At 44.6% G+C, this 12,182-nt stretch overlaps 1 protein-coding gene across 2 annotated transcripts in view; it reads right to left on the bottom strand.

Moving 5' to 3' along the window:
- Positions 1–5,253: 5,253 nt before the first annotated feature.
- LOC102532976 (kalirin RhoGEF kinase) overlaps positions 5,254–12,182 on the bottom strand; it is a 443,405-nt gene continuing 436,476 nt past the window's right edge. For both annotated transcript variants that reach the window (XM_072963937.1, XM_072963936.1), the window contains exon 34: positions 5,254–6,758. In XM_072963937.1, coding sequence (XP_072820038.1) covers positions 6,696–6,758 — 63 coding nt within the window. In that variant the 3' untranslated portion in view covers positions 5,254–6,695. The remainder of the gene's footprint in view (positions 6,759–12,182) is intronic.

Below are 12,182 nucleotides of genomic sequence, written 5' to 3' on the forward strand. Positions count from 1 at the left end.
CCACACTAGGGAAATCTACGTCACTTCTGCTCCAGTCCCCACTCTCACTTTGGGATCCTCTTACCCTGATTGGTGCTATAGCAACCACACTACAGAACTCAGCACAGCCAAATCTAAAAACTCCACAGTATGCCTGGGTGTAAGGTGCACTAAAAGGTCACTGTTGCCAGGCAACAGAATCCCTGGACAGCCTAACAAGTAGAATAACACTCCTTAATCCACCATCCCAGAAACTCAAAGGCAGATGCATAGAGACCCCCTCCCCCCATCACTGCTGTTTGGCCCTGTGGCTACCGCTATCCATGATAGGCCCATCCATAGCAGGCCTGGCTCTATTATCGTCCTACTAGCACCCTAGATGGTCACTGGTGAGGCTGGATACAGCACCTATGCTGTGAAGGCTCCCTCCAGGCCAGGACAGGCTTGCAGGACTGGCGAAATAGGACAGATCTGAGATCCAGCTGCATATCTGTTCTGAGCCCGCGTTTTGGGATCCCACTATTCACCAAGCCCAACCTACAGCAGAGTGGAGTCAGAGCCTGAGCAGCTCCTTTAAGCAGCTGAGGGTGTGAGAGCTGCTGTACCATCAGGTGACCCAATACAAACAGGAGGAAGGCGTGTAAGTGGTGTTCCATGAGCCACTTGGTCACCAGAACTACAATCTTATCCTTGTCTTCTGACTGCACTTTTGGTTTTCTAAACTTGTCTTCCTTTTTGGATTATGAATTTAGAATGTAACTAAAGGGCTCACATCCTCACAAAATCCTTTTTCCTGGGCTACAACACCTTTCCCGTGCATGTGTATTTGTGCACACATGTGGACACACACACCCTTGCACACACTGTGGAACTCTGGTCTGCCTCTCTTCTTCTCATGGTTTCTCTAACACTGACCCAACTAACTGAAGGCTGTGCCTGCCACTCCATGCCCTCCAACCCAACCTGTTTTCTCATAAGCTCAATCCTGCGTTGCAGTGGGCATGAACTATTTTTTTCTTAAGGAACAGTCACTTTCATAGCACAACTGGAGTCTAAAGCTCAGAAAAAACACATTCACACTGGATCTTTCATCAATATGGAATTTCTAATCATCCAAGTTTTATGATTCTCATATATTTAATTTGTCATGGTCCACAGGTGGACTATCTACAGCAGATATTAGACCCTACACCGCCCCCTTGTTACCATGCTTTAGGGCTGCTGATGCCCATCTCAGGGTGTCCTCAGAGCTCCTTCCTTACCCCTCTTCTCCTCCCGTGTCTTTTCTTTCCTAATGATGCCTCTTTTATGTTGAAGCTAAAATAACCCATAAATTGGCTTTCTTTGATCATACAGTGAATACAGAGAATGAAAATGGGGAGAAGCTCACAAGGGCTTATCTACATCTAGAATATACTTCAATGTTGATTATTCTACATAATTTACAAAGTGCTTCTAATATATGCCATGTTCTTTGAGGACAGGGTTAGTTCTAACTCACTTTCAGAGCCTGCTCAATGGCTTTCACAGAGGCTGGTACACGGTGAGTACTGAATATGTGCTTATGGAATAAATGAGTGGTCCCAATGGCTATATGGGAGGAAGATGTCAGAATATCAATGGGTTGAGAGATATTCGAGGGTAATTTTAGAAAAGAAACTTCTAAAACCATGGACTCTTGGATGGTCAAGAAATGAATGGAAGCTGAAGGGAAACAGCTCCATGTCATTCCATCCCCTCCAACCCAACCTGTTTTCTCATAAGCTCGATCCTGCGTTGCAGTTGGCATGAACTATTTTGTGAGATTCAGTAGGAGACCTCACTCTCTCACTACGAGGCATTGGTGCAGGACTGGAAAAAACAACAGATGGGCAAGCACTGGAAAACAGGATTTTACCTTTCATGTCCATTTTTTTGGTAATATTTAAGTATCTGAGAATGTGATTCATCAGCCATCAGATTTAACAAAATTTCTCTCTTTTTGCTATGTGTTCTAATGATACAGGAACTTTCAATTATCTCTGCTAATGGAATGGAGGCAAAGGTACACATCATCAAAATGCCATTTCTATTTGCCTTTCGGAAGTATTATGTGTGCTTCTCCCCCAGCAGGTCTGCTTTCATTATTAGTTCTAGCGTGGGCTAATAGTAAAATGATTTAGCATTTTCTGTGTACGATACCTGGCAGCAGAAGAAGAGAAATGTGCTTATGGCAGAGGAAACTCATGCAGAGCTTAGTATTTGTCACAGTTAATCACCCACATGGACAATCTACTTACAGCAAGTGGGATTTTGAATGGAGCAAAAGGCAAAGAGCAATGACGTGTCCTGGATTTGAATGGCCCCAGGTAGACGCCCCAGGGGGAAGCTACAGCTCGTGCTATGAAGAGTGGTAGTGGGAAAAGAACACTGGACTAGGAGTAAGGGAACTGGGGTTCTCCTCCTTGGTGCCAAAGGGAGGACATTTACCTCTTTGTGTCTCAGTTTTCTTTAATCTACAAATGTAATGACATCTGTAACTGTCTACCTAACAGGTTAAACTGCAAAAGACAGCAGTGACTACAGGGCTTACAGCAGTATTAAACGCTATGAAAATGCAAAGCATTGATAGACAAACAATGAAATACTGTCACCAGCTTTTTAGGATCTTTCCTTCGCCCTGACTCCCCAATGCTAGGGGTCTTGGGCTGTGGCTTCTGAAACTTATTCCAGTTTAAAAAAAAGTCACACTTCTTAAGGATCCTGCTCTTCCAAGATAGCCACTTTGATAATGTCCATGGATCCTAATGAACAGATATATCCTTTCTCAGGATTTTAACAGAGATCTTCCAGCTATAATACCTGGGTTATATATAACCTAGTGGCTCTCAAGGTGAGGTCCCTGGACCAGCAGCAGCACCTGAAAATTCTTGGATCTACCCCAGACCTACTTTATCACAAACTCTGAGGGTGGAGCCCAGCAAGCTGTGTTTTAACAAGCATTCCTGATGATTCTGATGTATACTCAAGTTTGAGAACCACTGATTTAGCTCAAGGGAAAAATGGGAAAGCTAGGAATTGGGCTCTGGGACATGGTACTGAGAAATTCTTTATTTCTCTGAAGGAGGTAGGGGAAGGCTTATGGGACTTTTCAAATCATACTGCACAGTTGTGTGTGTGTGTGTAAAATGATGACCAAGAACATAATTTTCTCAGGAAGGTTCTTTCTCCCAACCACCATACCTAAAAACTGCATTCTCCCCTCCCCAGGAACCTCCTATCTCCCTTTCCTGATTTACCTTTCTTGGTAGTATTTATCGCTTTCTAATATGCTTTTATTTACTTATTTATTTTGTGTATCATCTGTCTCCCCGAGCTGGGATATTCACCCCACGAGGGCAGTCTGTTTTGTTCTCTGCTGTATCCCCAGCTCTGAGAACTCTGCATGGTCCCTAGCAGGCACTCAATAGGTATTTGTTGAATTAAATGAGTGAATGAATGACTGCTGAACCTGAGAGATGAGAAAATACTGGGTCAGACCAAAACACTGAAACACCTGCAAGCACCCTTATTACAGCACAGGAGCCTTGCCTCTGTTCCTGCTCTGGGCTCTGAAATAAGTCTGCCGACAAGGCTTGGGCAAATGCCACCCTCAGGGGTTTGGTTCATTATCCTGCTTGATTATCACTACAAAGTGTGCTCTCTGGTTTCATCTAGGCAGGGGATAGTGTACTGACTGATCAATATGTTCCTATGGCTGGCTATGCTTAGGGAGCAGTCTGTGGGTGTGCAACAGATGAGTGAGACACAGCAGGGATGAAGGTAGTCTAAGAATAGAAATCTACTGAGTGCTGGTTCTCATGCTGCCCCTAACTTGCTATATAGTCTTAAGCAAATTTCTCAGCATTTCAGTGTCTCAGTTTCATCTGTGGATCTCAGTGGTTTCCACGGTCCCTTCTAGGTGTAATTATACATCCATTCAAGTGGTACTTGGTGAATGCCTGTCTCCTCTACTGGTAAACTCTACGAGGACAGGGGCTGTGTCTGTATTTGCCCACCTAGTTCATGATGCCCAGCATCTGTAGGCACTCAAATATTTGCTGAGTGAGCATCTCTGTGAAAACCAAATGGGGACCTCAGCCTCATCAGCCTGTGGTCTACACAACTAAGTCCCAGGGACGTGGCTGTGAGTTGTGAAGGCCCTGCCCTGGAAGGGACCTCCAATCACACAGGAAGAGCAGGGCACTGGCTCTGCCTGCCCCTACCAGCCCCCAGGGCACCCGTAAGTTGCACAGTTCATTAACGTGAAGACCATAGCAAGGTACAAGGGAGAGCCCAGGCTGGGCACTGGGCCATCAGCTCTGTGGTTTGAAGAAGCATGGGTTTGGGGATCAGAGACCTGAATCTGAATCACAGATCTGCTGTTTTCTAGCTTTATGACTTTGTACCAGTTATCTACTGCTCTCAGAGTCAGCCTGTGCATCTGAAAAATGAAGACAGTACTGCCTGCCTCCCAGGATGTCTGTGAAGATTAGAGGAGATAACGTGCATCATCAAGTGCCTTCCTAGCATCTAGTGTGGGAAAGGTGCTCAGTATGTGGAAGCCTGCTGGTCTGGTCCTGCCTTCCCTGCCCCTTGTAAGGCTTTTTAACACAGCCTCCTCTCCCCAAGAACTGGCCTAAGTTTGTTACTAGCTCATGGGAGTGCCCTGGTCAGTCTTTACACAAGGGGGATACAGGTTGGAATAAAAAGCGCTTCTTAAAATATCTACCTTTGGAAATACATATTTTCTCCATTGGCTTCCAGTTTGCTTAATGAGATTTTGAGATTTGTAACTTGCTATAACTTGCTATCCAAAGGTGCGATTTTGTAATAAAATTTAACAATCGATTATAACTTGAACGTGCTGACTCTTATCACTGAACAGAACGGGTTAGAACTTGACCTCTCTTCTTGGCTGCTTTTGTCTCCTGCCTTGCTCTTTCTCTGGTGGAGGGAGTTGCCCTCCTGTTCCTGCCCGCCCCCCTCCACCTTCCCCACCACACTCATCTACTTCATATAGCCATCTTCATTCTGGAAGACAAATTCTGCTGCTAGGCAACCAGAAGACAACATCGGTGTGGTTGATCAGTGACTGCAATTGCAGCGGTGCCGCCACCATGCCAGGTGCACACTCACTGCATCTGTCCCCAACAGATAGATCTTTCCAGAAAGTGGGATGGGGTGAATTCTTGGTAGAAAATTAAGGGCCTCGGCACTCAACAGAAAGTATTTATAAATCACTGTATATCAACAGCCTGCTTTAGAATCATTTTATTAGAACACATTCAAGAAAGTGACATATGGAAAAAAGACAGCAGCAATTCTCCGTCATGCAAATGCCCATGTTAAGGTTCTCCACTGGATTTAAATTCAAGTACAAAGACAGTCCTTTCCTGAGCCAGGTGCAATTCCAGAGAATGACACTTTGAATTGAGAGCACATTTCCTCTGCAAAGTTCAGAACACTGAACAAGTCCCACCCTCACAGTAAGACTGTGAGCTACATGGACGTGTAAACTTTCAGGATTTTAAAGAACCCTTTACCCCAGCCCTCCCCACTAACCCAGTTGGAGGAAGTAAGTCCAACTTTGGGACCTCTTAGAAATAAGGTATAGTCTATTGAAAATAAAGCAGTGGGCCTTAAAAAATTAGAAAATGAATATATATATGTATATATATATTATATATATATGTAATGGAATCATCTTTGCCTCTTGCCTTGGTGTGGGGTTTCCATGAAGCTCTGTGTTGGGCTTTGGGTTCTCTTGAGTGTTTTGGAAGCTGGATGACTTTTAAAAAATTTTTAAAACTTTTTATTATGAAAAATTGCAAACATATATAAAAGTGGAGAGAAAGGTATAACGAACACCCACATCCCCACCATCTAGTCTCAGCAATTATCAACATGTGGCCAGTTTGTTTCATTTATTTCTTCTCCCACTTCCCACCCACCCCCCAACAGGAGAATTTGGAAGCAAATGAAGGCCGGGAGGGTCATCTTTGAACCAGACACCTCAGGAGTGAATAATTTTAGGGAGGAGCTAGAAACTCGTGACAAAATCTGGGTAGGTAGAAGCGGATAAAATATTCATTGGGAGAAGTGGTTCCTGCCAATATTTGGGAACGACTGGCGTTAACCCTCATCTTCCATAAATCATAAACATAAACTGTCCCTCCTTCCTCCTCCCTTTTTCTCATGATGTGGGGGAGGCAGGCTAGATTAGAAGGGTGAGTTTTTTCCAGACTGGGACCACTGACAATAGAAACATTCAACCTAGAGAAAAACTCTAGAGACAGGTACATCCCTCCAATGAACCTGCTCAGTCCCACGGCAGACCTTTCAGGCAGCGAGGCCCTGGGGGGGGTACCTGGGGTTCAGACTGGGGAGCTGGGGGAGTGCATCAGGCCATGGGGCCTCTCACAGGTCCCTACTGTCCCACCACTTTAGACTTTGGAGAGAAGCTTGGCAACCCCAAATCACACCCAGTAGAGAAGCAAGGAGCCCCGAGAGGTGAGCCCATGGCCCAGGTGGGCAGATTTTGCTTGGAACATGTTGCCCTCTGAGCAAAGGCTGCACCCCACAACAGCCCTGCCAGAGCAGTCTCAAGAAAGGTGGGTGATGGGAGTCCAGGTGGGAGGTCCCAACGGCGGCACGGCTAACCCGGTGAGCTGCAGGGACAAGTCCCAGGCTGCGCGCTAAACGTAAGTGGAGAAAGGATCTCCAGGTCCCAGGTACCACCGAGGAGCAAGGTTGCCATCCTGTTAAGAAAAGGGCCGGGGCTCTGTGATTTGCATATGACTTTGCAAAAATTTCCATGAGATCCCGCAGCCCTTTATAGAAAACAGAGTTAAACCATCAGTGCAACCTGGTGTATTTCTAGCAACCCAATGCACAGTGCAGCCTGGCAAATACACAGTCATTTGTTTTAGAGGAAATGGAGGAAGCAGAGTGTGTGTTGGACACTGCTTGGTCTGAAGACTCAGAAGAAGCCAACTAGGTCCAGGATCCAGATAAGGATCGCTGACTGGCCACTTTTGTTAACTGTCAGAGCTCAAATCCATACACTTTTCCTCACATTAATTCCCTGTAGAGCACTCCTGCTGTGGCTTCCCAACTTCCAGACAGTTAAGGAAGAGCAGAATCAGGAATAATATAAATAGAGATGCATTAAATATGAGGTCCCGTGGCAGTGATCATTAGTGTTAATTTCATACCATTTTCGTTTTGTTTTGTTTTCTTGCTTCAGCTCTTTTAGGGTCCCTCTGCCTTACCAACAAGCCATTCAACTGGAGAAAAGAGACTGAAAAAAAGTTTTGCATTTATGTAGCAGCTCTTCAGTAGTAACTGACTTAAAATTCCTGATTTCAAGGGTTTCCGGGGTCCATCAAGTGGTAATTCGGAATTTTTCTAAGGCATGTGGTCCATGCAGGCTGCAAGGCTGAGGGAATGGATTACTGACTGAGCAAGGGAGAGAGTGGAAGAGACCCCAAGTCCAGTATGGTGACACCATTTCTACCGGTCAATCAGAAGCAATGGAATCACTGTGTCTTTAAGAATGATGGCCCCTCAAAGAGAACCAACTTCTAGTGCTATTGGAAGAGCGAAACATTTTAAAAAGCAATGGCTCTCAGCCAAGAGAAACGTTCAAGATGAATTAAAGAATATGACCTCTCATTTGACTGTGGTTCAGCTCATGGTGCCAAAGGCTGCCTTATAGAAATAAGAAACTCTGTTAGTAAGAACTTTAGCCAGGCAAAAACTGCTCATTAAGGGAGAGAGAACATTTCAGCATCAAGCTCCAATGGCAGTTACCCTGAGCCTTGGGGACGGCAGGGGATGCTAAGGATTCAGGAAGGAGATGAGATTCTGAAGAATGCCAGGAGCAGTGTGCATGCACTGAAGTACCTTAGAGCAAAGTGCTGGTGACCACTGAGCTTACTTTTCCCAGGGCAAAAGGGACTCAATAATCTTAAATCGCATTTTGCTTTGCATGATGTTACGTTAATGGGAGGTGGCATCAGCTGTTCTGATTAGCTAGTCCCCCACATCATAACTCACTCTCAGTACCAATGTAGTTTATAGATGTGCTATAGATGTGTCTGTAGAGTTAATTTTAGTTGCAGTATGTAATAATTTTATAAGTGCTGAATTCGACATTTTGCTCCTTATACAGTGGTTAAAATTCTGAAGGGGGAGAACAGTTTTTAAACTATTTTTAGTGTCACTATTATTAATAGCTAATTTGTCATTTTTATTATCACTACTACCAGTAGCTAATATTTATTGTGTGTTTACCACATGCCAGGCAAAGTGCTGAGTGTCTGGCATGCACAATTTCATGTAATTTGCACCACAACCTTATGTTGCGGGAAACACCATTACCCCCATTTTGCAGACTGAAGCACCGAGAGGTCCTGCCCAGGATCACACAACTAACTGGCAAGTGGAGGGGCTGAGATCTGGACTGAGGCTGGCTTGACTCCAAAGCTGTCCTAGCCACTGTGCGAGGTTGCCTCTTGTAGAGGAGACTCCATCTGCTAAATGATTTTTGTACGTGTGTGTGTCTGTGGACTCCTAACGTCTTGGAAAGCACCCCTCCCATATTTTGAGGATTGACTTTATCTTCGAGGACTTGACTAGACGTGCATATTCATTAGATTTTACACAGAAACGTTTATCCCCTTTTAAACCTCATGTTGTAATGGCCTCTGCGCACCTGCAAATCTGTCTGATGATGGTTCGATACACGAGACAGCTAAGAATCAAAAGCATGTAGGCAAACTGAACACGCGTTCTCTAAAACTCTGAGAAAACACACATGTTTACAGAGGAAGCCATTATTTTATATGGCTCAGCTGGTACATGGAAAGGGTACTTAACACCAATACCCTGTTCTTAACTTTAAAAACAATGGCCATTTCATGATCTCATTGAGATTTTTTAAAAATCTGGCTGAGGGCAAAGACCAGTGGGAAAAATTTAAATAGAAGTGTGCTTCAAAAAAACAGCCACTAATTTTTTCTTGAAATGCTAGTGATCTCTATTACTTAGAAAATAACTGTCAGTTTGGGATTCACATATATCCCAAATTCAATCACCCTCTACCTCTGGCATTCTGCTTCAGTAGGCCAGTGAGGAGCCTGGGATTAGCTTTTTGAAATGTTTCCCTGGGAATTCCAAGGGTCATGTGGTTTAGAATGTTTAAGTCAGAGAGAGAAACTTTCTAGGCCCCAGCCACTCCATTCTTAGAAACCCTGAGTTTTGCAGCCTTTCATCTGCATTTTCACATCTGCCAGCATATGCTGTCCAGAAGCACCTGTCTTTGGTACTTTCCAAGAGAAGCAAAAATCAGTGAGACCTGCTTTGAATAGGCCAGTGGCTTCTATGAACCAGATCTCCCCAGAATTATTTTTTCGGTGGGGTGCTTAGGTTGAGATTTCTCCCATCTACCTGTATTCTGGTACAGACTCCTTCATACAAACACTTTACTTATTTATTTAACATACTGGAGTTCCGATTCTACTAGACACTCATAATACGAGTTTTCTGAGCTATAAAGAGATGTTCTACAGTCCCCAGGTGTGCAAGAGACATCATGAGAAATCCGGTGGTATAAAAATAGCCACAAGTGGGAGAACATATTTATTATATCATAGATCTGCATCCTTTCTTGTTCCCTAAAGAATGTGAGGCAGTTATCTTACAAAATATTTTTAAATGCATCTTCAGTGGACTATATGTTCTAGATGTTTCTGTCTGATGAGTTTGGAAGCCACTGAGGCAATCATGGGCCTGAATTACTACTCCTGTGGCCAAGACACAATAAACAGCTTCCTCTAAATTCCTGACTTACGTGATGCTCCGCTAGGCACAGCAGACAGGGAGCAGCGGACACGGAACATGGTACGGGCTTGGTTTTTAGTTCAGGTGCGTTTCATTCAGTTGGTCAGAAGGGAGGGTTAATAGGACTTACAGCATCGGGGCCAAAATATGGCTTTGTGTGTTTCTGCCTGAATCATCCAACTGCTTTTGTTAATGGACTCGGTGGGCAGAAGGCAGTGTGCACAGTGGACGTAAGAAAGACTTGGGTTCAAATCTCAGCTCTGCCACTTCCTGGAGGTGTGACCTTGGGCAGGTTATTTAACTTCTACATTTTCCTCACCTGCAAAATGAGGGTAACGATACTTACCTCGAAAAAGTGTTGTGAGGATAGAATGAGAGACTATACGTAAATGACCAGGCTTATAGTAGGAGCTCAGGAAGAAATACTGTGGTCACTGTTGGGTGTTTCTGCTCTGGAAGCTTCCTTGGCCTGCCCAGTTACAGCAGGGACTTCTAAGGGGAAGGACTGCATAGCTCTCAGTAGATGGGGGGATTTGTCCTTGGCGGGGACTTCACTGCTCTGTGTATGTTCCTCCTTTACACCCAGGGAATGGCAAATACCAAACTGACTGGCTTAAAAGAGACTTTCTTCACCTCACATTTCAAACTAGAGCCCAGACTGGAAATGTTCCTTGATGGAACCATCAGAATGAAAAATTGAGATACAGAGCAGTAAAAATGTTGCATCGTGCAGGGAGAAAAGACATAAACATCATGAAATATATTTTCAGTTTAGCTCTTTTTCAAGAATTGATTTGTATGGCTTTCTCTGCTCCTTCATGCTTCCTACTCTGTCTAAAGGGTCTCCCTTTGGCTCTCCTTCTAGGCATCTGTTCGCTGCTCATACTGACCCCAGGCTCTTCATCCCAAAGTGAGGAAGTTACTAATAAGGACCAGTTGGCCGAGCAGCTCAGTGAGAGCAGGGAGGCCTTGGAGGTGGTGCAGAGCCATGCTGGGGTGTGCTCCTCCTGAGTGACAGGCCAGGGGCTCCCCACTTCCAGAACAGAGAAAAGAAATGAGCCACAGCGAGGAAGAGTCCATCTCTCTGTTTTTCATCTTTCCATTTCTCCTTCTGCTCAGGGAGCTAGTGGAGAGAACTATGGGACCAGGCTGTGTGGGAGAAACACCCTTGACAATGCTTGCTTCATGTAGTTTTTTTGTTTCAAGTTCAGAAAGGTTAGGAACTGTCTCTTTATTAAGAATCCTTATCAGGAACTTTCCCTCTGCCCTTAGACGATGGAGATGAGGGAGGAGAAGGGAGGCGAGGGGTGGGGGAGCTATGTCTTGACCTAATGGTGAACCTGCTGTTTGGAAGCTTGCCACCCGCACAGGGGTAACCCGTTCCCTTAATGGAGGCTCCCTGTGCCCTCCTACCCCTGGGTGCCAGTGCCTTGACACTGATCACTCTGGAAACCCCTCCCTCTGGAATCACAGTGGGCTAAACCTATCTTGAAACGTGTCTGCTTTCTTCCTTGCCCACTGCATAGCTCTTCGTAAAAATTCTTCATGAACTTGAAAGTATATTTCAAGCTTTTCTTCACCTTTTCGACACTTCTCTAAACAGTTGAGTTTGGGGGAAAACCCTGATGAACTCATTGTTCGCTACTCCCCACCCCCTGAATTTTCCTTCACTTTCCTTTCACTGTCCAAGGTCCTGACCTTCAAACCAAACAAAGTTGCCAGTTCCTCAGCTCACAGCCTTCAATAACCTTGGCCCATTTTGCAAGCCAGCCCGAATTCACTCCCTGGTCACTGTCTCTCATCCTGAGATACTGAGAAGTCCATCCCTCTGTTCCCTACTAGGCACCTGCTTGTCCTCTCATCCCTGGTTCACTCAGAGGGTGGATCTCAGCAATCATCTAATAATCCTGTCCCTGCCTATCCTTAAAAAATAACATTTATTAGTGGGGTGTTTTGTTAATAAACATAATTTGACTCATCATGGAGAATTTGGAAAAAGCCACCATCCAGAAATAACCACTATTTACATTTTGGTGTATTTCCTTCATATATACACACGTGAATGCATATATGTAGATACAGATATATGTATACATGCATACAGAAGCACAGACTTGTACACATATATACACATCCACATTCCTTCTAATGTTTAACAGAAAACTTAGTCTTTCATATTTAGAGGGAAAAGGAAGACCCCAAGCAGGTGGGAAATAAAAATAACCCCAGGCTGCAGCTCAGGTAGGCTCCTCACCTGTGCCAGGTATGGCCACAAACCTTTGGAGCACATGACTTACTGGTTTAGAATGCCATGGGCCTGATGGTCAGGGAAAAATACC

The sequence above is a fragment of the Vicugna pacos genome, chromosome 1 (genome assembly GCF_048564905.1).
Source record: "Vicugna pacos chromosome 1, VicPac4, whole genome shotgun sequence".
Lineage (NCBI taxonomy): Eukaryota > Metazoa > Chordata > Mammalia > Artiodactyla > Camelidae > Vicugna > Vicugna pacos.